The sequence below is a fragment of the Pseudopodoces humilis genome, chromosome 2 (genome assembly GCF_049639895.1).
Source record: "Pseudopodoces humilis isolate 2021_Gansu_Grassland_sample_001 chromosome 2, ASM4963989v1, whole genome shotgun sequence".
NCBI classification, from domain to species: domain Eukaryota; kingdom Metazoa; phylum Chordata; class Aves; order Passeriformes; family Paridae; genus Pseudopodoces; species Pseudopodoces humilis.
Genome location: NC_142201.1, coordinates 11165173 through 11192277, shown reverse-complemented (window position 1 = coordinate 11192277; position 27105 = coordinate 11165173). Strand labels below are relative to the sequence as shown.

At 38.1% G+C, this 27105-nt stretch overlaps 1 protein-coding gene across 1 annotated transcript in view; it reads left to right on the top strand.

Annotated features, from left to right (window-relative positions):
- Positions 1–27105, top strand: part of IL1RAPL1 (interleukin 1 receptor accessory protein like 1) — a 659198-nt gene that overhangs the window by 337420 nt on the left and 294673 nt on the right. The window contains exon 3 of the mRNA XM_005516707.2: positions 22945–23224. Coding sequence (XP_005516764.2) covers positions 22945–23224 — 280 coding nt within the window. The remainder of the gene's footprint in view (positions 1–22944; positions 23225–27105) is intronic.

Below are 27105 nucleotides of genomic sequence, written 5' to 3'. Positions count from 1 at the left end.
GTTGGTTTTCTTTAAAGTTCAACTCATAGTTTTTTCCAAAACCAAAAGACAAAATCCATTACCTTTGTAAGCTTCAGACACTATTATCTGAAAGGTTTGGTGAACTGGAGAACCAAATACAATTATTTAAAGTACCATCATCTCCTGCCTTTGTTTGAGACACATCAGTTCAGGTATTTCTTGTTTGCAGTGATAACATGACTGTTGCCCAGAAGTTCAATTAGCACTTGCCTACCTAATCTCTTATAGCAGATATTATTACTTAATTCAGGAACTCTGAAAATTGTGTATCTGACAAAACAGGCTTAATAATGAAAATCACTATGTTTTTATGTTTTATTTGTCTTGGCAAGAACACCTACTAGAATACATACATTTTTCACTACCTAGAAAACATGCAGTTCAGAGTTGCAATCCCTGAGTTGTTCACTCTTTAGATAAACAGAATTGAGCAGGAATTAAAATTGAATGGAAACTGGAGGGGGAGTTGCAGAGAAAGACAAAGTGTACAACAGAGCATCATTTTCTAGACAGATGTTAATTTATTTCTCACTGGGTGAAACCGATCTGCTGTAATGTATCAGTGTGTATATTTTGAAATGTTTTTGAGCTGAATATCTGTGAAGCACTGGGGTTTGATTTCAGCCTGTGGGTTTTTTCAGTTGTCTGATTTCTTCACATAGGCTAGCTTGCTTGGCTCCTGCTTTACAGCTGCTGAGAGCTCATTTTTGGTAACTTACACTCTCTGGAGGTGGGAAGTGGGGAGTGATTTTTGTTTTGCTGAAAGGAGGGGAAGTATGTTAGCCAGGGGTGTTCAGAAGCAATGCAACCTTGGTTTTCTCTCTTCCTCTCTAGCCCTGCTTCTGTCAGGGGTGTAGGGAAAGGGAGAACAAAGGATATTGTTAGTGACTATGTATGGACTACAAAGCTAAAAAGCTGAGGTTTGGAAATACAATTTTCTTTCACTGGCAAACTGGGGATTACTTCTAGCAAAAAGTCCTTTAGCTACCATGGGTATGTGCTCTGCTGTACAAGTGCTGACCCTCTGTCTTAGAAATTGTAGTTCTTATCCGTGGCTACACGGAAAAACATTCCTTTGTGTTTTCCCACCCGTGTTATGGGACCCATCACAGTTCATGGTCTCATATCATTGGATAAACTGTCAACAATCTTGGTTTCAGTTCATCTCTTGTGCTGTAACTTGTCTTTGTTCATTGGCCTGTGCTTGGGGAGATGACCTGTCCCACCTGCAGAGATGCAGAGCACAGGAAGGGCGGGTGCTGCTGTTGCAACCCCGTGGTGATGTCTCTCCTCCCAGGATTCAGAGCTCAAGGTCTCCATCTGGAAACATGGGCAGTTAAATCATCACCTAATTTTAACTGCTTCATTTTCACATTCCAGGTCGCCACCTTGCTTACCTTTATCTATTGAGTAGTCAGGAAACCAAGTTTCTGTTGGGCACTCAAATTAGATACCTAAAGTTAACAGTCTGAGTAGTCTCAGACTCAAAATCTCAATTTTCCATGCTTTTTTACAATGTACAAATTAATTAACATTCTTAATAATCATCCTGTGGTAAAATGAAGAAAATAGAATGCTTGTATTTTGTTTCTTTCTTACAAGTTCACCTCTCCAATCTTTGATATTGTATTGAGATTCACTACTCCTGCTTGCGTACTTTAGCAGTAGGTGTAAAATGTCAACAATAAATAATGATGATGAAATGGGTAATGGAAATTGAATGGTTCTCTTGGAGTGATCTCAAATTCTCTATGCCAGGCAGCATGTACTTGTTTTAATCAAACCGGAGAAAATCTAAAGGAAATAAATTACTGTAGTCTGATGTGATCATACTGAATATCAATAAGGATATCGGTAAAGTTTTCTTTAAGCTTTTATTAAAATTAATACATTTTCTTTTTTTTTTTTTGACAAAGCTAGACCCATCTGGGGGCAACTTGTAGCATCAATAGCTGAAGCAATTCTTTTCAGTGCTGCTTTCTTATAACTCTGCCTTTGAAATGCGCTGGTTCCAATATTTTTAATGTATCTTCAAAAAGTAAAACATTTTTTTAGTATGATTCGATGCTGCAAAAAAGGCTTCTTAGTACTACTAGTAATATTCCACATTTTCAAAGGGAAGTGTTCCTTGTACTACAGTGATCAAGATACACATTGATAAGTCAAATTGTTTTTTCTCTCCATTTCAGATGAGCATGAGATGACCATAAGGTGGCTGTAGGGCTTTCCCAAATTGCTAGTCACAAATAAGAGATAATAAATTAAGTACACTTGCATGAAGAACAAATATAAATTCACCACAGATAAATGTAAGGTATAAATTAAATATGGGCTGTGAGATATACAAGAGTTTCTAAACATTCAAAGATGGAGACTGTGAAGCAATTTCCATCAAGAGTTTCAGAAAAAAAATAAATAAATGTGTTCTTAACATTAAAATTACTATAAGAATCTCTATTTCCTCCTTTGATAGGTCTGGTAGACAACAAGAAACATTGACTCAGAAGACCTGGCCCTGTTTTGCCATTAAAAATATTGTATTACTTTGTAACAGAAGAGAAACAGTTTGTATATAGTAGGTGCACTGTACAATAGTGTTTAGAAGTAGTGTTATTATGATAAAACTTGATGAATTTCATTTTTGTTTGTGCATAATTCAAGTATATATCAATATAATAATAATATTTAATTTAATTTAATACTTTAATATTCAAGTATATATGGCATATTTTCCTGTGAAAGGTTATTTTCATTAATCTCCAGTATCTCTGCATGTTCATTTTAGTGAAATGGTTCTTATGATTTTTCTAATAAAAGAGAGAATAATTCATTTAAATGCAGAATAAATTAAAAGTTAAGCAGCTATTGGTAACTCAAGAAATAGATCAAAATATAATTTATGAAATCTTCAGTTCCTTATTTACTTTTGGATTATTTTTCATTATCTCTTGTTTACTATGCAACATTTTTGATTCTAACATTTTAGAATTTAATTTCAATGTCTTTTATTCACAATGGGGAATGCTTTTACTATTACATTATGTAGCCATCTTTTCAATAGGGTTTGATTCACAAAGAAGTTAATAATTCTACACTACTGAATGTCTTGATGGGACTTGATATTCTAATGGTCTTTAAAACATGCTTTCCTCAATAGACCTGCAGGATATTTCACACTGGAAACAAAATATCTGTCACACAACACTATGAGTTAGTTCTGAAAACCGTTTTTCTATTTCCTTTTCAAGAGGTTAATTTGTTTGATAATAGGAACAATTTTATCTTATACTGAAAGTTTTCCATCGCAGACTATTTATTAACACCATGGTGTTATGTTGGACATATGGGGCAAAATTAAAAAAAAAAAAAACAAAAATAAAAAACCAAAAAGAAAATAGAAATTCCCACAACCAACAGCAAAACAAAACAAAACAAAGCACCAAACAACAACAACAAACAAACAAACAAGCAAAGAAAAAACCCAAACAAACAAAAATCCAGGGAAAAGAATACCTTAAATAGAAAGCAGCCAAGTCAAAGGTTAATTGAAAACCATATAAATTAATTAATTTTCTAGTCAAGCTAAAAATTTTCAATATGCTTGGAAATCAAAGAAGAACTTTATTCTGTGGGACTCACACTGCAGAAGTTTGTGGAGGATTGACTTCTGTGGGAGGGATCATGCTGGAGCAGGGGCAGGATTCCTCTCCCCGATGAGGAAGCAGCAGGAGATGTGATCAGTGTGTGACTGACCATAACTCCATTGTCACTGTTGGACATGAAATGATTCACACAGACACAGCTCAAAGTGTGATGGAAGAAAAAGAAAGTTTATTCTGTCTTTTCAGTATTTATAGATTTTTGACAATGACTAGGGATTGGATAGTCAGGTCACCACCTTCCCAACCACACTGGTCATGAGAGACATCCATCAAAAGGCATATCTTTAATGGAATGTATAAATATCTATGTTTACAGTTACTTTCCTGGGAAAGCGGCTAGAAATTATGAAAACAGTATTGAAAGGTCTGATTCTCAGGGTGACACTCCATAACTCCCACTGCACACCTCCCTGTGCCACTGTGGGGATGGAGGTAGAGAACTGGGAGTAAAGCTCGAGGACAAAGAGGTGTGAGGAAGGTATTTTTAAAATTTGGTTTGCATCTCGTTATCCTACTCTGATTTTGTTTGGTAATAAATTAATTTTCCTTAGTCTGTTCTACCTGTGACAGGATTTGTTGAGTGATGTCTCCCTGTCCTTACCTCAGCTCACAAGCCTTTTCTTATATTTTCTTTTCCCTGTTCAGTGAAGGAGGGAGTTATAGAGCAGCTTTGGTGGGCACCTTGCATCTGGCTGGGGTTAATCCATCACAGCAGTCCATATGAAGGTAGCTGGGTGACTCCAGACTGAGCATCAAGTCAGGGAACTTCTGTATAGAAGGGGAGTTTTCCAACAGAAGGAAAACAGGGATTTTCCCTAGATAAAGTCCAGAGGTTGGTAATATATATTAGTGGAGGAGTGCTTATTATAAAATCCAGATTTGCTATGAATAACAATGTTGGACCATTTTTTCATAAAGAGAATATTAAAAAAATCAAGTTTAGTAAATGTTTCATTTCAGTACTGATATTTTGCATTAAGTCCTCTGTTCTTGTGCAGTAATATGAATATAAATTATAATTATTTGCCAGAGAAAAGTGAATATATTTGTGAGTTTATTGTTATCCCCTTGTTTTCTTTTCAAATTCCATTCCAAAAAGAATTTTTATTAAGACTGACCCAATTTTGAAGGCACCCTAATTTTAGGGAATTGAACAGATAATTTTTCTGGTTTCTATAGTTATCTCTTATTCAAAAAAACTGGATAAAAGGTAATGATAGAGATAGGGTGAGATGCTGAATTGTAGAAAAGAGAAAAGAAAGTTTAGGTTTCTAATTCAACCTTTATGCATAATGCATAAATGGAATAAAATGTGTTTTGAAATGTAACCTGTCTAAAATGTGGTTACACACAAAGACATATAATGTAAGTTTGAACTGTGTGGTTATTGTGATTTTGAAAAGGAAGATAGGATGCATTTAGAAGATAAAAGAAAAAAATCCAGAAGGAATTGGTTTAATGTTTGGGGTTTTTTTTTCTGAGAGATAATATTTTGGACAAAAAAAAACGAGTTCTGCTATGAAGATACTATGTTAACTCTAAAACAGAGATTCAATCAATGAAGTCTGAAATGGAAGAATTTTAATCAGTTTCAGCAAACATCTCAGTGTATCCTTAACTATGGTGTTACTAATAATATTTTTGTAATAACAAAAATGTCATATCACCTAGAGTTCATCTATTCATAAAAAATCATCTAAAGCAGGCCAAGATAAATAGGAGACCTGAATTTTAATTTTGATCACTCCATTCCTACAATTAAAAATAGTCTTCCTTCCCTTCCCTTCCCTTCCCTTCCCTTCCCTTCCCTTCCCTTCCCTTCCCTTCCCTTCCCTTCCCTTCCCTTCCCTTCCCTTCCCTTCCCTTCCCTTCCCTTCCCTTCCCTTCCCTTCCCTTCCCTTCCTTCCCTTCCCTTCCCTTCCCTTCCCTTCCCTTCCCTTCCCTTCCCTTCCCTTCCTCCCTTCCCTTCCCTTCCCTTCCCTTCCCTTCCCTTCCCTTCCCTTCCCTTCCCTTCCCTTCCCTTCCCTTCCCTTCCCTTCCCTTCCCTTCCCTTCCCTTCCCTTCCCTTCCCTTCCCTTCCCTTCCCTTCCCTTCCCTTCCCTTCCCTTCCCTTCCCTTCCCTTCCCTTCCCTTCCCTTCCCTTCCCTTCCCTTCCCTTCCCTTCCCTTCCCTTCCCTTCCCTTCCCTTCCCTTCCCGCACCTTCCCGCACCTTCCCGCACCTTCCCGCACCTTCCCTTCCCTTCCCGCACCTTCCCTTCCCTTCCCGCACCTTCCCTTCCCTTCCCTTCCCTTCCCTTCCCTTCCCTTCCCTTCCCTTCCCTTCCCTTCCCTTCCCTTCCCTTCCCTTCCCTTCCCTTCCCTTCCCTTCCCTTCCCTTCCCTTCCCTTCCCTTCCCTTCCCTTCCCTTCCCTTCCCTTCCCTTCCCTTTCCCTCCCCTCCCTTCCCCTCCCCTCCCCTCCCTCCCCTTCCCCTCCCCTCCCCTTCCATTCCCTTCCCTTCCCTTCCCTTCCCTTACCTTCCCTTCGCTTCCCTTTCCTTCCCTTCCCTTCCCTTCTCTTGCCTTCCCTTCCCTTCCCTTCCCTTCCCTTCCCTTCCCTTCCCTTCCCTTCCCTTCCCTTCCCTTCCCTTCCCTTCCCTTCCCTTCCCTTCCCTTCCCTTCCCTTCCCTTCCCTTCCCTTCCCTTCCCTTCCCTTCCCTTCCCGCACCTTCCCGCACCTTCCCTTCCCTTCCCGCACCTTCCCTTCCCTTCCCGCACCTTCCCTTCCCTTCCCGCACCTTCCCTTCCCTTCCCGCACCTTCCCTTCCCTTCCCTTCCCTTCCTTCCCTTCCCTTCCCTTCCCTTCCCTTCCCTTCCCTTCCCTTCCCTGCCCTTGCCCTCCCTTCCCTTCCCTGCCCCTCCCTTCCCTTCCCTTCCCTTCCCTTCCCTTCCCTTCCCTTCCCTTCCCTTCCCTTCCCTTCCCTTCCCTTCCCTTCCCTTCCCTTCCCTTCCCTTCCCTTCCCTTCCCTTCCCTTCCCTTCCCTTCCCTTCCCTTCCCTTCCCTTCCCTTCCCTTCCCTTCCCTTCCCTTCCCTTCCCTTCCCTTCCCTTCCCAGCCCTTCCCTTCCCATCCCTTTCCCTTCCCTTCCCTTCCCTTCCCTTCCCTTCCCTTCCCTTCCCTTCCCTTCCCTTCCCTTCCCTTCCCGCACCTTCCCTTCCCTTCCCTTCCCTTCCCTTCCCTTCCCTTCCCTTCCCTTCCCTTCCCTTCCCTTCCCTTCCCTTCCCTTCCCTTCCCTTCCCTTCCCGCACCTTCCCGCACCTTCCCGCACCTTCCCGCACCTTCCCGCACCTTCCCGCACCTTCCCGCACCTTCCCTTCCCTTCCCGCACCTTCCCTTCCCGCACCTTCCCTTCCCGCACCTTCCCTTCCCGCACCTTCCCTTCCCGCACCTTCCCTTCCCCCAACCTACAGAGGATGAATTCTGTTTTGGGATTAATATTTATGTACCTTACCCTGTTTATTTCCTTTATTAAATGTGTGAAATAACACAGCATGTGCCATACAGCGAGGTTTAATCACATCCAATTTCACACATACTATACAGTGGATGTATTTTAGTTTTATTTCCTTAGCTGCCCCTCTGGGTTAGTGACACATTAAAGAACAGATTTGCAACTGCCATTTAAGGAGACATATAATCTTACCTTAGATTTTCTTCTTTCTGTCTTGCTGCTAGTAGGTCTGTATTTCATGATATTATTTTTTTCTAAATAAAAGTAATCCTCTAGAAAAGTGTTGGCCTCAATTTCAAAGGTTAGCTGAAAGGAAAAGAGATTTATGTCAAAATCTTACACATCAGAGTAATTTGTATTAATCAACCTTTTCTGTAAAGCTGTAATCTTTTTTTCATGTCTATAAAGACTTTGTTTGCTATGGTTAAGCTACAAAAAGAATTAAACCTTTTCCTTGGGTACATTTGTTGTCATTAAAGATGAAGCCTTAGAGGACGGTGGTAATTAAGCTGCTGATGACCAATGTAAGAACTAAGTTTACTTACACTCTGCAAGACAGCAGTGCAGAAAACATTTCTCAGCTGGAGACAATTTTACTCTCAAAGACAATTTTCCCTTGATATTAAGAAGACTGTGCTGAGAAGAAGCTTAATAAAGACTATTTCTTACTCCGTTGGCAAACCCAAGTGTGAAATGAGACTCAAGTGTCAAATGAGAGACACGTATGGTTTCTCCTACTGTTTGGCTAATGTGCCATGTGAACAGCCATCCTGAGCTGCTGGAGTGGCACTAATTTATTGCTGTAAAATGGGACAATGAATGGCATTGCTCACCAAACCCCGGGGAAGGTGCGTGGAAAAATGAATGAGGGGTTGCTGTAACTGCTCTGCCTGCTTTGAGAGGCTGAGCTCATCTCGGAAGGGAAGTTCTGTGTTACTTGGAGATGCCTACACTGACAGTTGTGAGCTTTGCAGCTCTCCAGACTGGAAGCTGTGCCGTCTCATTAGCACAGAGCTGCTCCCAGCCTGAAGTACAAAACTTAACAGCTTGTGCACTACTGTGCTAATACTGGGCTGTTTCATGCCCAGTCAGTGCAGGCCAAGTAAAGTGAGCCAACCTTATCCTGCCTTAGCAAGATATGTAAGCTTTTTCTTACTCAAGATAGTAATGGAATAAGTACAGGGGGAAAAAAACAACAAGCCAAGCCAAAATAAAAAAAATCTAAACCAAACAAATCCCTCAAAAACAACCAAACAAAAAACCCCAAAGCAGCCAAAAAAAAAAGTATATATTTGTATATGTTGTTTTGTTTTTTTCTCCTGACTTCTTAGAGTGTCCTGGTAGGCTATTATTCTGCTGTATCCCTATTTCAGGCAGTTAACCTGGTGTCTATACATGGATTGAAGACACTAGAATGACCCAAGTACTTTTATCCAGAGGCACAAAAGCTGTAGAAAGTCCAAGCAAAATAACTTGAGTATCACAAGGGAACTTGTATTCAATCTAAATTTCCTCCCACTGCTTCAATTGCTTAGAAATTCAGAAGTCAGTGTTGCAATTTTAGGCTCTTCTGTATCTTCATCTATCTATCTATCTATCTATCTATCTATCTATCTATCTATCTATCTATCTATCTATCTATCAGAAATTGCAGTCCTTTCCAGAAGGAGAGAGACCTTAAGTTTAACACATCCTAAAACAGTCAAGAGTATTTATGAGTGAACTTTGTGTTGGAAAATTTTCTAAATTGATATGTGTTATTTACCCCAGAAGGAAAGTATGGGGGGATAATATGAATTATTGCAGGAATTCACTTGTTTGTTATTGTATTCACATAAAAAAATTCACATGAATGTTGAGGAAAAACATAACGAAACAAGACTAAACAAGGAATGATATAAGCACTTCAGTTAATGAAAAGCATATGAAACTTTATTAAATATGGGTTTTTTTCATATGTTTTCTCAGCCTTTCAGATTTGTCTGGTCTTGGCTCTTTCTCCTATTTTTGATATGCTATTTTTTCTACTTCATTACTCTTAATTTTATTTCTTTTAGTTTGGAAGAGGAAAAGGAAGCTGTTTTTTTTTTTTTTCTAATTGAAAAAGTCCCTGGTCTTTTTTATGCACTCCATCTGGACAGAAAACCACAAATTCACATTTGGCTGTACAATTCATACTTGGTTGTAGATGATGGTGTCTATATCTATTTGTCTACTTCAGTCACGTCTTCTTCCTTCTGACAGAAATCTGATCCTATATTTGTACATTCCACATGTTGCCTTCCTACAGTGTGAGCAGAGGGCTGTGACACCAGTGACCCTCAAATTACACAGCTCCAGATTGCACTCAAATTTCATTCTCATTGGCATTTCTTAAACTGTGCAGCAAAATTCATCATTAATAATTAAATTTTATGTTTAAGTATGCCTATATGTGCAGAGGAGGAAAGTGAAGATACGTAGAAGGTGAATCAGTTCTAAAATTGAAAAATTCCTGAAGAAGTTTTAATCACAGATCAAAATCAGTTTCAGCTCTGTGACCTTATCTTGAAAAATATACTAACGTTTTCTTTACCTCCGTGCATTAGAGGTAGCAAAAAGACTGAACAGAGATCAAACAGCGTGAAGCATCACTCAATAACAGTTAGTCTCAGCGGAATTTGGGTTATAAGGTGCTCTTACAACCATTTCTGATTTCAGTGAATTCCTTTATACAAACGTTCATTTCTGGAGAGGAAAGGTGCAGTGTGAGTTTGCAGGCCGGGTTCTTCAGGAAAGGCGAGTGTGCAGAGCGGGGCTGTGAGCGTCAGTGGGGTGTGCGAGCAGAGCACCCCTGTGAGTGTGCAAAGGGGCACTGCCCCGCTGAGTGTGAGCGTGCACAGCTCAGTGTTGTGAGCAGCAGTGTGGTGTGAGGGGCACAGTGGCAGCAGAGGAGTGTGCAAGGCCCAGGTGTGCTTGTCTGGCTGCAGTGTGTGTGTGCAGGGCACCACTGTGAGTGTGAGTGTGCAAGGATTGCTGCAGTGTGTGAGTGTGCAAGGATTGCTGCAGTGTGGGAGTGTGCAAGGATTGCTGCAGTGTGGGAGTGTGCAGGGCACCACTGGGAGTGTGCAGGGCACTGCTGCATGTGTTGGATGTAATGGAGAGGCTGCAGTGTCCAGGCCTCTGTGTAAGGACTGAGGGAAAACCCATGAAGTGGCTGTCATCATGGGAGGCTGCTCTTGGCCACCCAGCCAAGACAGTGGCACCACAAATTTATTGTTTAAGGAACCAAGGGTTGCCTCCAAATCAACTGCCCTTGTCTTTATGGGGGAATGAAGCTTGTGGGTGTGAATTGGGAATACCACACAGCTGGTAGAAACAGGTCCAGGAGAGTCCTATAACAGCTGGATGGCAGCTTTTTGGTACAGGACTTGGAGAGCTGACTCAAGGAGGTGCCCTGTGTGATTTGTTGCTTGTTCCCAGAGAGGCTCTAGTGGGGTGAAGTGGTGAATGGTGACCATCTTGACCACAGCAACCATGCAGTGATTAAATTTAAAATCTTAGTTGTCTTGTCTGCACCTGTTTTGCTCCCAAGGTGGACTAATTACAGGTTAGCATGGTTGGAAAATCAGTATATTTTATTAATGTGTCCATGGCAAAGCTGTTATCCCAAAATGTGTTCTTTCCCATGGTGTGCAAGAAGCCAATCCCCTGCAGAGTGGAAGTATAATCCCCCACAGATTGGAAGTATTTGTTTTATTTTTAATACAACACCACAGAAAGGGGTGTTGGATGGGACATCCACAAAGCGAGCATCAGGACTATCAATACTGTTCATTATTTACGTATATTAACAAACCAATTATGTGGTTCTCTAATTAATTAGTATTCTATCTTCCATTATTTAAAAGATTCTCTCGTATTATATGCAAATTAGTCTGCTTGCTCAGACTTCCTCTTCCCTAGAGTTAGTTTCTTGGATTGGTGAGTCAGGAGCCAGTGGTCATGATCTGCCCTGCCAGAAGTTCCTGTTATCCAGTCGGGAAGTCGAGTTTATTAATTTCTTTCTGCCATTGTCTTCCCTTGGCATCTCTCGTCTTCCCACTGGGACAGCTCCTGGTATCTCATCTTCCCATTACTACAGCTTTTAGGTACTCCGCTCCCCGTGGGGACAGCTCTTGCTACAGCAAATTTGAGCCATCTAACCTGATCATGAATCCCAATATAAAGCAGTTTCACAACCAAATAAATATTCTTGTGTCTGTTCATTTAACCAGAATAAAAAAATTGTTTTATAAAATATAAAAAAAATTATCCTTCAATTGCAGATGGCATATTTTTCTCATTTAAAATGTTTTCAGAATTTCAATCAAAAAATATTTCTATCATATTCATAGAATTAGGATACCAAGATGTATTTCAGTATGATAATGTATTTTGTTTGCTTTATCTAATGAGTTTTAATTTTGAATGTATTCTAGAAAATAACATAAATAGAGAAAAGAAAATACTCTGATGTTTCGATTTTGTCTTTGAAATTCAATGCAGCTAAGCACATCAGTGTGCTTACCTGATCCACAAAGGTACCTGAGGAAGCTTTTTATCTGAGTCTTGTGGGATTTGATTCCTAACTCAATTAAATCCTTTCCATTTCTTTAGATTTGCTTCAACCAAAACGTTCATCCTAAGCTTTAAAGTAAACTTTGGTGAAAGGTGTAAAGTTTTCTTCTCAAACTCAAATAATAGTGATTTTAATTTCCTTTGCCTAATGAGATTAAAATACTGAACTATTGTATTAGTCTGGTGATCCTCCTTCCCTTTGGTAAGTTGTCTCAAGTGTGGCAAACATGTGGCATGTGGGAACAGAGGAAATGTCAAAGAGGGGAGCAAAGATCTACAAAAATTAATAACTTTCATAAGCTTTAGCTTCTTAACTTAATGTGAGTAAAAAAAAATAAAAAGAAAGAAAATTCCAGATGCTATAATAATATGGATTCTTCTAAAACAGAAAAAGTGTACAAACAGATTTATAATGACTTTTTGTAATCCTGGAGTGCAGAATTACTACAGTTAATATTTTTTCTTTCAAGTTCAGTTGATATTGTTGTTACTTGCTGAGTCTTTCATGAAGTTTCTTTTGGCTTAAACTACCTTGCTTGTACTTAGTAACAACTGCAGGAAAAGAGAATGCATCATTAAAATATCTTGAATTAAAAAATAATTTCTCTTTCATAAGAAAATATGTCCTTTCTTTAGGTGTTTGATAATAAATTATCCCTGCATTATATTAATATAAGGCTTTCTTGTGGTTTTGGGAAATGAGAATAGTTTCTTTTTTTTTTTTTTGTTTTTTTGCTTTTTTTTTGTTTCCAGGGGCTATTATATTCTACCCTTGCTAGTCATTAAATAACAGGTTTTGGGTTTTTTATAAAAGAGGATCTACAAGCTGACAATGACTATATTTCTGATAGTTGGTTAATACATATTTCCTAATCATTATGGTAGCTGTGCTCTATGCTGGTAGTAAGCTTCAGGGTAATGTCAAGAATTTATTTCACCTTTCAGTCATTCACACAGAAAATGTTAGAGGGCTCTAGGGACTAAAAAGAGATGCAAAAGAGAAGGAAAATGTGTCTTTCCCAGAAGCTGTATGCTTGTCCACATGCACACAAAACAGAGTACCAACATCTATTATCAGTGTATGTTTCTTGGAACTCATTAAGATATGTAACAACATAGCAGAACAGACTGTTACAAGGACAGGAATGTTTTCAAGTAAACGTGCCACCTGCTGAAGATACAGCCTTATGGAGGGGCAGTTTTGGGGATTTTTCCCCATCTTTAGTCATTCTTTGCCCCGATCTGCTAGCAGCACCATGCAGGTCCTGAGCTGACTTGTGCCGTGCAAGATCCCTCCCTGTGCAGTGATGGTCACTCCCAGGTGCCCTGACAGCCTAACCAGGCCACAGAGCAGCTGTCCTTCCACACCTCTGCCTTGTGCCTCCTTCCCTCCTCCCAGAGCCAGCCTCGTGGTCCAGCTCTGCTCCACTGACCTGCCCAAAGCATCCATGGGAAGAAGACTTTATTCTCTCTTCAAGTGTTTAAGTGTTTCTGGACTGTCTCAAAACTGCTGATGATTATTAAAGCCTTGATTAACAGATTCCTAATGGCACCATATATCTGTATTAACATATTGATATAAATATTGACATCATATGCCTATTCAAGAACACTGGAATTACTAGGTCAATTCTTTTTGCATGCAAATGTGCACACAGTAAATCAAATTGAAGCAGTGATATACACCAAAGATTTTTAAAAAATTCTTCCCAGCTTTGGGAGAAATAAATTACTTTGTGATATTGAGCAAAGAAAAATAAAAAACTTCCTAGAACTGCTTTGTGTTCTCTAATGCTGTACTGCATTCTAGCTTCTATTTAATTGCAGTTTTAAACACAAATAGCTGTCTGACACATATATGGCTTTAAATAAATCCATATCTGCAGTTTAGCAGTCTAGCAGGACTACTTGTAGGCAAGAAACAACCATCAAAGCCACTGGGAGTTGTATGCAGTTAACATATTATTTCAAAAAGAATATTGATATTTTAAATCCTAGATCTCTGTTTCCATATATTAACTTCCTCCCAGTATTTTCGGAGTAAATATAAGTAATATAGAATATAATATAAAATATATATTATAAATATATGTAAAATAAATATATATAATATAAAATAAAGTAATATAGAACAGAATAATAAACAGAAAATGTAACTTTTAAAAATATGTAAATTTCTGGTAACATCATGGCCTATTTATACTTGGTTATATGGTTAGAACTTTGAATCTTTGAAATTTTAAAGTAAAAATGATACTTTGATTCAAAGTCTGTTTGAAATAAAGTCTTTCTTTGGGTTTCAGCTCTTCTGAAGCTCTCACTGCAATTCTTTGCATTTTTACACAGTATTAGTCAGATAGGCATGATAATGCAGTTTAAGAAATTTCCACCAGATAAGTCACAGCAACAAGGTAATTTTACTCTCCTATGCACATGTTGTCATTTGATTAATTTTAATCCTCTTGTGTTATGAACTAATCTTCTGAATTTTCTTATGTTTACTGAAAGTGGGCAGTTCTCACATATTTATTTATCACAGTTCAGCTGATATTCAGCAGCTCTGTGATATTAAGTGGTTGAGCTCTTTGTTGAAAAAGTTTAGAGGTATGCAGTGCAGCTGTTACTTGGATGCTACTAAAATTCCAACAAGAAAAAAATCCTTGATCTACCTCATAATCTCCAAAATTAAGCTACTGGTGAACAGCATGTATTTTCAGAAGCCGTTTCAATAATTGAGAGATTATGGAAGAGATTAAATAATTTGCCATCTGCTATGCAGCATGATACCCCAGTAGTGCCCAGAGATTCTCTTTTCTGGGATATCTCCTTTCTAAATGAAAAAAACCCCAAAAAAATCAGCAAAACCCCCAACAAACCTACCCTTACATGTGCCTGTTCAATTTTTACAACCTCTCCCCACAGTAGTTCTCTTCAGGCTGAGTTACTATTTTGTTTCAGTCACTTTGTTTAGTCATTTCAGAGGGAGTTTTAAGACCAGTATGTACCAGACTTGGCTTCCTCACATACTCATATTGAGATTCTATATCTAAACATATATATGTAATATATACATGTAATATATATGTATTATATATAAATTAAATATATATATATGAGATTATTTAGAAAGTTATACATGATATAGAAGTTGTGTGATAGTGAGACTGGGTGGAAATTGTCTTTCAAAATAAATCACAGTATGTTTGGAAAGAAACTTGGAACTCTTAGTGTTAAAAAAGAACTGCAGGTAATCTGGTATAGCCACATAAGGAATACAAAGGATTTGGTGCTAACAACACCAAAGTTGTGGGTTTGATCCCAATATGGGCCATTTACTTAAGAGCTGAACTCAACCCTTGTGGGTCCCTTCCAACTCAGATTATTATGTGATTTTAGGAAAGAAACAGAGGATGTAGAACCGCCCTCAAATAAAGTTGTATGGTAAATATAACAAAGAAGAAACAATTCATTTCAGATGGGCACAGAAATTAATGCAGTTTAATATCAGGCTTTGGAAATCAATCCAGTAAACAAACACTTGTGTTTTGTGGCTGTTGATTATTAATTATGTTGCCATACCTATGCTGTAACTGTAAACATACAGACAGTTCCTGAGTTGAAAATTAATAACTGAAAGAAGGTAACAGACAGAACACACAGAAATTAGGGACCTGTGTACCAGGTCTGGCCGACATGGAGTTATGTTTATTCACAGCAGCTTTTATGGTGCTTTGTTTTGGATTTGTGACTAAAAAAGGTGTTGGTAACACACCAGTGTTTGACTATTGCTGAGCAGCGCTTGCACCTCAAGACTTCTCTTTTTCCCATTCTACTCTCCAGGGGTGGGGGACAAGAGATTAAGAGGGGACACTACCAGGACAACTCCCCCGAACTGGCCAAAGGGATATTCCACACCAAATAACATCATGATCAGAAATAAAAGTTGGGAAGTTTTGGCTATTGATGCAGCTGTTGTACAGACACCAGCTGGGCATTGGACTGCTTATGTGAGATAACAAGGGGGTGCTTATGCACCACGTGTGGGTTTCTTCCTTCATTTATTAAATTAATTGTATCTTGACCAATGAATTTTCTTTTGCTTTTCCTATTCTTCCCCCTGTTCTGTTTCATGTATGGCTTAGTGATTGAGAAGCTGTGTGGGTGCTCATTGCTGGCCTGATCTCAATCCAGCAGGACCTGATCATTCAGTCCAGCCAGGATACCTTTAAAGTGTGTGTTTGTGGAGCTTCCTAATTTATATGACATGCTAAACCAGAATAAAGGGGTTTAAAACATGCAAAAGGGACTGAATCAGCAGCAGGGAGAAACTCTTGGTTTAGAGTAGGAACTTAGGAAGTGCAGCATTTACTCCCGCATTGCTCTGTCTTGAACAGTATTTTTTTTTTCCCTTAAAATAGCTTTTGTAGTTTAACTTTTTTCTACAAATTACTTGTGGTCATGAAAGGATTAGTAATAATTCAGACAAAAATTCTATTTAATTTGACCTGGATTAGGTAAAAGAGAGAATGATATGAAAAACTTCCCACCAGATTGACATAATGCTATTTTCATGCTTATTATGCCTCTAAGTAGCCCAATACCTAGGCACATATACTCTGTTTCTTGTTAGTGCAGTATTCTGAAGCCAAGAAACACAGCATTTTTAATTAATTTATAGCAAGACATAGATTTCTTTTTTTGACGTTCCTCTTCCTATGGGCTAGTGTATTTGCCAAAATTCCTCAACTACATCTACATTTTTTATAATTTATCTGGGGTTGGGAAAAGCGCAATTTTTAGAAACTAAATTCTTTAATAGATGACGATATCCAAAATAATTTTTCTGTTTCCCTGTAATGTCATTCAACATCTTATTCCGTTACTGGCACCCTCTCATAACAGCTACTACACAGTTTTAGACTGAGAACAAAATATGTGGTTTTTAGCCTAAACCATAATTTTTACATGAGTTTTCAAGGGAATGAGAAATGCCTTTTGTCCTGGGGTGACATTTTCAAAATGAAAACGCTGTATCCAACAGAATTGCAGTATAGCAATATGCAAAGCTGTGATAGCAGTCAGTGTAAAAAGAAATTTAATTGTGTATTTAATTGTGTATTATAATATATGATATTACTAATAATATTAATTTTTTTTTCATTTTTCCAATTTTATACTGGTAGTATTTTGAAAGAGCAAAATCTAAGCAGTCTAAGAATAGAACTGATCATGTTCTCCCTCATCTCCATAATGTGTTGTTTCTAAGCTCTGCTTCTTCATTCCTGTCAGAGCTTATTTTTGTATCAAATAAAAGCATACTCAAACCAAAAATAGACAATCTTTGCATGTCTTCATAATGAGAACCCACACTAGAATACCATGTGTTATGTTGGACAGAGTTAATTGGTTCAGGCACTGTAATGAGTGCACTATAAACTATGAAATCTTCATTTTTTTTTTTTTTATTTTAATGCTAGCTAGTCTAAGCAAAAAGAGGAATGTAACAAGGATGGTAAAGAGAGGTAATCCAGAACAGACTGTGATTTTGATGGTACAATATTGTGAAAATTGTTTTAAAGAAAGCGATTCTGAGTCTTATGCATCATCACTCAATGAAATTTTGAAATGCTGTTTTACAAGCAGCCAATTAGGGAAAGCCTGTTTTCTTGACCTGTTATGCCTGCTAATTGCAACCCTATCCAAAAATCTTACAGCACATATACAACATCCTTGGATGTCTCAACCCATCATATTTACTCTCCCTACATACTGCCATCTTATATCTGTGTTCCCTAGTGCCCTCCTTGACAATTTTCCAGATTTAGGAACAATACTGGTGCTTTCTCCTTTCCACACTCACTTTTCAGAATATTTTGTGATTTACAATATCACTTCTTTCTCAGGTTTGCAAATGCCTTATTAAAAAAACCCAAAGTAGCTGACAGAATAGAAGATGCAGTGACATTGCATAATCTTTATATAAAATTAAATTAAGAACAGAATTATCAACACAGGTGAGCAGGAAAAAGTAAATCTGTTGTTAATCTTTATTTCATTAAATATCATGAAGTGAAAAAAAAAATAGGATAATTTGTTATTTCTTTTACAAAAGTTTTAGGAGAACTGTTTTTAACTGTCAGGCCGAATATCTTTAGATGTCTGGAAATCAGATTTTAACCAATATATCGAAAATGTGAAGACTTTTTCTCACCCTGAAACCTATATATTGAATTGAAGCTTTTGAATTAGACCAGGCTGTAGTAGCAGACCCACGAGTTATTAGCTTTATATTTTTCTTGAATATTACCTTGAATTTTACCTTGAAAATGATACACATGGTACCAAAAATTAAGGGGAAGGCCTTCTTAGTAATGTTAAATATTCTGTGAGTTGGGTCCTATCCAGCAGATACAGCCTGCAAGACACTTGTGTATTGAGCAGAATGATCTCATTATTAGGACAGTGATGTAGTGTGGTTTATTTCATACCCTGAAATCACTCAAGGAAATAACTGGGTGGATTATATTTATCCTGGACTCTGTATTGTGCTATTATGTGTAGCAATAACTGGCAGCATATTAAAATAGAGATCAGGGATTACAACCATTCTTTTGAAGGCAGTTCTGAAATTTCAAAGCTGTTGAATTATTCAAGTATTTTTCAATTTATAAAAGATGATTGACTGTTTGATGATGAGATGACATAAATAAAAACATTGAAAATTATTGAATGTATTTTTTCCCCCACAGTTGTTTTGAACCACCGTAATTGAAGGTGTTGATTTTATGTCAGTAGCAACCACAATTAAGAGAGGAAACATTAGATAATTTATTTGGTCAGTGCCCTACTTTTGCACAAAGGAAAAAATAAAATCCAATCAAGGTAGAAATAGACATAGTTACAGTATAAAACTGAATAGAAATATTCAATCTATTAAATATTAAAATATCTGAATTAAACCTTTGTTGTTTTCTGTCCCTATTTACAAAGCCAGTAGCATGTTTAACATGTAAATATGTAGCATTTTTAAGGTAGCGATGTCAGTATAAAAATCAAAATAATTCTCTGAATATATGTTTGCATCTTTTAAAATGTATCTTTATGTTCTTCAAGGAATTTGGAAATCGGGCTTTTAATTAGTTTTTGATATATCCTAGTTTTTCTAGACTGAAAAATGCACATGTGCTCTACACATCACATGCAGAGTGTTGGTAGAAACTGCTGGTTATGGTGCATGCATGCTATCATCATCTAAGTGTTCACAGTAATATTTTTAAGAATGTGACAGTCTGTTTTTCTTTTCATTATGTGGTTTTAAGCCTCTGTTTATGTTCCTCAGTTACTGTGGAATAGGGTGTTTTATGCAGAGATCGACAGTTATCTCCTGAAATATCAGCTATGAGAAAATAGCACAGAATGATATCTGTGTCTTGTGATGGGAATGATGAACTTCTATTATATCTGACAAAACTGAATTAGCACCTTCTCATAGATTAGCACATTGGCTGAGCAGTAGTGTGAGGATTTTCCTGGAAGATTTTTAAGGTATTAAGCCTTCCAGCTGTAATAAGTTTAATACAGTTCTAAGTGACTTGAATGGCAGTGTTGGTGGTTTAACTGGTGTAGTATTTCTGAAAGGAGGAAGGGAAGCACTCTCACATTCATTTCATTCAAAGACCGCTTTGAGAAGAGGACATATGTTTCCTTAAAGTTATCACTGAGTGTAACTGTAATAAAACACAGAATTACAGAATGGTTGATGTTGAAAGAGACCTTTGTAGGTCACATGGTCCACGTAGAAATGGTTTTTCAGCACCATGTCTCTCTGGCTTCTAAATATCTCTAAGAATGGAGAACTCACAACCTTCTGTGTGAATTTTCAGTATCCCTTACAGAAAAAAAAAGTGTTTCCTGGTGTTCAGAAAGAACCTGTCATGTTTCAATATGTGCCCATTGCCTTGTGTCCTGTTACTGGACACCAGTGGAAAGAGCCTGGCTCTTTGCACCTTCCCTTCAGGTATCTGTATTCATTACTAAATCCCCCCTAAGCCTTCTCCAGGCTGAACAGTCTCAGCTCTCAACCTGTGCTCATAGCAGAGATGCTCCAGTCCCTTAATCAGCTTTGTGGGCCTTTGTTGGACACTACAGTCTGTACATATCACTTATATTTAGGAGCCCAGAGCTGGATACAGCACTCCAGGTGTGGGCTCATTAGTTCTGAACCCAAAACACAGCACTGTAATAGCTGCTTAAAAGAAATGAACTCTCCCCCATCTAAATCCAGGACAAGTAGATATTCTGCTATGATATCTGGTGGGTCATTTGGATGTGGTTTGTGCCAAAAAATGAACAAATAGTTCAGTGAATACATAGATAAATCAGATGATCCTTAGCAGCCTTTTCTAGAATCATAGAATATGCTGAGTTAGAAGGCACCCATCAGATTGTGGAGTCCAACTCCTGGCCCTGCACAGGACACCCCAAGAGTCACACCATGTGCCTGAGTGCATTATCCAAACTCTTCTTGAACTCTATCAGGTTTGGTACTATGACCACTTTCCTGTGCCCAACCACTGGCTGAAAAGCAGTTCCGTGATATCCAGCCCAAACCTCTGCTGACTCAGCTTCATGCCATTTCCTCAAGTCCTGTCACCTGTCATGAGAATGAAGAAATTGGGACTTGGCCTTAAGCTTCCCCTCATGGGGTTATTGAAGACTCCAATGAGGTCCCCTCTTGGTCTTCTTTTCTCCAGGTCCAGCAAGACAAGTGACATCATAGAGCTTCCTCTCCAGTCCTTGTTGCCCTCCTCTGGATGTTCTTTAATAACTTCATGTCTTTTTCGTACTGTGGCACCCAGAAGTGCCCCCAGCACTGGAGGTGAGGCCGCCCCAGCCCAGAGCAGAGCGGGACAATCCCCTCCTTGCCCGGCTGGCCATGCTGGGCCTGATGTCCCCAGGACACGCTTGGCCCTCCTGGCTGCCAGGGCACTGCTGGCTCAGATTCAGCTTTCCATCCACCAGGACCCCCAGGCCCCGTATGAGAAATATCACACTGAAATAAAGTCAGTGGCATCTAACCTGCATAGTTTATCATTCATCCAATACAAAGGGCTTGAAGCAGAGTTGGTGTTATTCAGCAATATATTCTCATGGATTCTGCAAGTTAAAGGAATTGAGAACCATTAGAACTGAATATCCTGAGAGAGAAGGATGTCTGAATTTACAGACTAAAAATGTAAACCAAGGTCTACTAAATGAAGCAGTGAAAAGCAAGACTGCAATCTCATGATAAAGTATGATGAAGAAGTTATTACCTGGTAACTTATATAATGAAATTAACACTGCTTAGAGGTGGCTGTTAATTCATTTTTGGCATTGGGATTTAGAAGCAGACGGAAATAAAATCAGGTGAGAGAGAATGCTCTTTCAGAGAGGTAAAAATGAAATGATAAAAGATGTAATTTAATTCTGGAATAAATGAAAGTTAGTTTCTTTGGTCCTAAGGGGAAGCTAATACTGTAGCTTTCTTTCCATTCACTTCAATTTATGCATGAGTACAAGTAAGTCTTCTTAGGGCCTTGTAACAACAGTTATTAATTTTTAGAAACTGTTGTGTAGGAAAATTGGAACAAGGGCATATTATTTTCCCTTCCTGGTGGTAAAAGTAAACACAGGAGAAGGCACTCCAAAGATATATGAAATATTTGTGTGAATTCTGTTCACAATGCAAATTCACTCTAAAGTTGTTTGTGTGTTTTTGCTCCATCTTTCTATATTGGATCAACTTAGGTTATTGCTTACGCAGGGATGTGTGAAAACGTCTGTCTTTCTTATTTTGCAATGTATAATAAGTACTGTGGCATTATCCAAATATAGGACTCAAAAATTCACTATCTAATATGTTTTCCTCCCAAAATATATTATCAATATAGATCAAAATATTGTCTAAGTTTAAACTGCAAATACTGCTTTGCCTTGCACATTAGCTGGAGTTCTCTGTTAAAGTCAGTATTCAACCAGTTCTAGGAGGAAAATTGAGCTTTGCAAAAGTTGATTTTCTAAGATGGATATCTATCTGTCTATCTGAGCTCTTTTAAAGTTAATAAAGTGTCAAATTCAAAGACAAAATATTTATATGAGACATAGATAATGATTTTAAATTTCAATAAATTGTCCTTTGGATTGCTTTCTACTGACTGGATTGGGGCCTAATTAGCTAGCTGAGACTGGACATTCAGTGTATGAACCTAATGGTGAATTTTCATGGTTGAAATTGTTTAAGAAAAAAATACAAGCTATTGTTAAAGAAGGCATTGTAGAAAATAGCTCTTTTCCTTTTGTTTTGATATTCTTAAGTAAAAATTAAGTAAAAATACAGGGGACGAGAGTGTGAGTTTGGTGTTTTTTTGGCCTTGGGGTTTAGTTTTGTTACTGGGGTTCAAAATGTCAAAAATATTCAGTTTTTCTTTCTGACAAGCAGTTATTGTGGGACAGTATTGGTAAGGGCTGATGTCATTCAACTGGAAAAAAAATAAAAGCATTAAAACCCATAATTTATAATGTAGTTCTGGAAACTTAGGAATTCTGACTAAGACCTGTTTAACATGTTCTTGAATAATCCATTTATATTACCAAAAGTGATCTTCCTGGAAGTACCTCTTTTGCACATCTGGACTTACTGTAAAGACAGTTTCTTCTCCTCCTTCAAATCTATCCCAAACTTTCACACTTTTTGATTCAGAGCACAATTCCTCATGCTAATATCTTCTGAGACTTTCAGTTACATGGTAACCCTGAAAATATTTGATTGATGCAATTTAGATGGTGACATCCTGTGAACCACATGCCCTCTGTGTTGCACTAATTTCACTTCAGTATTTTATAAGTGGTCATGCTGGAGTTCCACAAAAGCTAAAAGAACAATTGGTCAGTTATTGATCAGAGATTATCAACATTTAGTAATATATGTCTTAATAGCTCTGTCCACTATAGACAAGTACATGACATTAACATTATGAATATGCAATTAATTTTTCAGGGATAAAAAGCATGCTGGTAGTCCCTCAATGGACTTTTATTTCAAATGCAATACTTTCCCACAATAAAGACTGCTGTGTGAATAGTGCTTTCCAAAACTTTTGACAATCTCTTGTCATTTTCTCTTCTCTTGTAGCTGATGGATGCACTGACTGGTCTGTGGATTACAAGAAATATCAAGTTCTAGTGGGAGAACCTGTTCGTATAAAATGTGCACTCTTTTATGGATATATTAGAGCTAATTACTCCCTAGCCCAAAGTGCTGGACTTAGTTTGATGTGGTACAAAAGCTCTGGACCTGGAGATTTTGAGGAGCCTATAGCTTTTGATGGAACCAGAATGAGCAAAGAAGAAGACTCCATTTGGTTCAGACCAACAGTGGTACAAGACAGCGGGCTCTATGCATGTGTTATAAGGTACTATATTTTAATATACTGCATTTTAATTGACCAAATATGAAACAAGGCTCTTAACAGTGAGATTTTTGTGCCAAAATAAATTTTTTCAGATCGTGTTCCTTTTTCTTCTCCTGGCATTCCTTTCCCTGAAGGTTTTTATGCCTGACTAGAAATTGTTATTGAATGTCTTGAACATATTAACTTTTCTTTTGTATAATATCAGTCATTTATAATAAAATCTAAAATTTATAAGGTAGTTGGGACTGGATGAAAAAGTCATCTGTTCCTTTCTCTTGATTCTAGTTTCACTCATGTAATCACTATCCCGGAGTAAAAAAAATTAATTTTTTTGCATTCAGATTTAATATTATGTAGATTTAATCAAGTGATTTAATTAACTTTTTTTTCTGAAAAAAAATTGCTATTTTGTGCAAAGTAGCTGCATCAAGGAAAACAGGTGAAATTTCAGCATTTCTACATACACTCTCTAGAATTACATCTGGCTTAACCTGATAATAGAGGCTGTGTGCCAGATGTCTTCCAAAATTATTTAACCTTCTGATTCATCAAGATTTCTCATCAGAAACTGGACTGGATTCTACTTCTGATTTCTGCAACAGGTTTTTGGCTTCTTTCTGCATCTTTAATATGGTTCATACCAAGATATTTTTCTGCCTTTTACAGTGTTCTTCTCTATCTGGATAACTATAAAAGTGGTCGTGCTACTAATACACAATAGAAAGAGTCAAAAGCAAAGTGTGAAACAAGTGAGTGGCTAGAAAAGGAATGCATGATGCAGGTAGTACAATGATGAAAGAAAAACTGGAAATTGTTTTATCAGCAACTGGAAAGGTTTACTGTCTGTCACTTTTTAATTTTTTTTTATTTTTTTCTTTATTTTCCTTTTTTTTAAATTGGGCTTTGTTTTGGTTGTTTCATTTTGGTTTTTTTTTTTTCTTGCATAGAGCGAGGGGAGAACAGATTGCTGTCTAGTTTGTGTATGCTGAAGGAGATTTTTACTAAATACTGTGTTTATAAAAACATTATTCTATGAGCTCTTTACCTGTGAGACATTTCAAAAGACATTGTTTGTTGAATAGTATATTCAGCATGGTTTTTCTAATGATAACACCTCTCTTTAAAAAAAAACACTAAAACCTATAAATTAAGCTCCTTAAGGAGAATTTTTAGTTATATTTGGATTATTATTTTCTGATAAGTGTGTAACAGTAGCTATGAAAATGAAGTTTTGTCAATTATTCCATAATGCTATTTAAAATGCCATAATTAATCTCCTCTGTTTATATAAAGAAAACCTTGGTTATCTCATGTTGCAATTTCCAGCAAGTATAGATAAATGCTGCATTTAGCTACTCAGACATGCCTTATGTTTACCATCTTAACTTGTATTCATGGCATTTTTTACATGGATTTTTATTTAATCCAGAGGTAGGTAGGACCATGTTCTAATCTGCTTTAAAGTAGTGTGGTGGTTTGCTACCAGTCAGAAGTTGCACCTACAAATAAACCACTCCTCTTCCCACCTCACCCTTTGTCACGAGAGGAACAAGGGCAGAGAATATGGGTTGAGATGACAATTTAGTGAAATCAAGCAACAGTGGAATAAGAAAAACACAGTAATAGCAGCAATATTAATAACAAATAAAAGATGTTTTACACTCAGGAGGCATTCATCACCTTGACTAGTGCATGGCCACCAGGACAAAGACAAGATGATTCTCCCCGTAGGTTGCACTGTGTGGCTTTCCCCACACAAAGATCAGATGTCAGCTGTTCCTGCTCCCAGCACCATGTGCCTTTTCCCACACAAAGACAGGTTGGTGGGAGCTTCCCACCATCCCTAAGTCCAAGACAATGGAAAATGATGGACAAAGCTCTGAAAGCTGAATTGCTCATGTCACACAGCCCCTCTGTTTCGCTGGGCTCAGCTCCTCCCAGCTTGGTTTCTCCGCTGTTTTGTTCCCTGCAGCTGCTTCCCACACCAGCACTGCCACTTTTGACCACTCCACCCCACTGGGGTGCAGGCTGCATTCACTGCTGGTCAGAACCACATCCAGTGCCACACCTGAGGAGTGGGAAGGGGATGGGTGATGGTGGTAGAGGATGGGGTCAATCCTAGACACCTCCCTGAGACGAAGAGAAGAATGTCACGTCACAGGGTTGCTTGTTATTTATCATATATGGACAGTGAATATAGCTGGATAAGCTGTACTAAGAATTAATTCAAGAATATTCAAGTACAGCTCTCAGAAATTATGTATATGCTACACACATCTGGTATAATAGTAAATAATAAGTAGTTTCTGTCAAAAATTCTACATTTAAAGTTTCAAAAATAGCTGAAATATTGTTCCTATCAAGAGAACACTTCCTTCATGTATTCTTTTTTTTTTTTTTCCCTGCCTGAAAACATCAATTACAATGTTTCTAGTAGTTGCCCAACAAAATTTCAGCATAGGTCAGGGAAACTGGAATTATGTAGTTGGGCCTCAGTGAAGATTTACGTGATTTAGAATCATAGAATCATAGTATCATTTGGGTTGGAAAAGATCTCCAAGATCATGGAGTCCAACATTTTGACAAGGAGAATCACATCAACTAAAACATTTCATTATGTGCCGCATCCAGTTGTTTCTTGAACGCTTCCAAGGATGGTGACTCTACTTCCTGGGCAGTCCATTCCAGTGCTTAACTACTCTTTCAATGAAGAAATTATTTCTGATGTCCAACCTGAACTTCCCCTGATGCAGCTTGAGGCCATTTCCTCTTGTCCTGTTGCTAATGGCCTGGGAGGAAAAGCCAACCCCCACCTGGCCACAACCTACTGTAGGATAGTTTTAGAGAGTAAGATCTCCCCTGAGCCTCCTCTCCTTTAGATTAAACAATCCCAGTTCACTCTGTGATTCCTCATATGATTCACTCTCTAGACCTTTCACCAGCTCCATAACCCTTTCCTGGACATGCTCCAGCCCCTTAATGTCTTTCTTGCAGTGAGGGGCTCAAAACTGGATGGAGGATTTGAGGTGTGGCCTCACCTTTTCTGAGTACAGGGGAACAATCATTGCTGGCCACACTACTGTCGATACAGGCCAGAATACCACTTGCTTTCTTGGTCACCTGGGCTGTTGACTGGAACCCCAAGATCCTTTCCTGCTGGGCTGTGCTTGAGCCACTCTTTCCCCACCCTGTAGCACAGGGCTGTGGTGACCAAAGTGCAGGACCCATCACTTCACCTTTTTTAACCTCATGCAACTTTCCACAGCCCATGGATCCAGCCTGTCCCAAACTCTGCAGAACCTTTCAGCTGTACCATCAAGCAGACCAACATCCCTGCCCAGCTCACTGTCTTCTGCAAAACTACTGAGGGTGCTCTCATTGCCCTCTTCTAAACCATCAATAAAAATATTAGCAGAACTGGTTCCAGTAGCGAACCATGGGGAACTCCACCAGTGATGGCCAACAAGTGGATACAGCACCCTTCACCACAACTCTCAGGATCTGGCCATCCAGCCATAATTTATATTTATGGACATGTTTAATATTTATGAACTTTAATTGTTTTGTTCAGCTCTAACATTTAGTGGATAAAAATGCATATGAACAAGTCTCATTCAGAAACATGAGTGTCTATAAAGAATTCTTAGGGTACAGACAAATAAAGATAAGAATAGAAGTTTAAATAAAGCATTACAAATTATATTATAGATGAAAAATCTTTAACATATTTAAATTCATTAGGTACTTATTAGCCATAAAAATGCTACCCATAATTAATTTAGTGATATTCAGCTTCGAAGATTCAAATTCAGATGACAGCAAGGTTCAAATAGGGAATAACAGCATTTATGGAGATTGTTCAAATCTATTTTCATCCCCAG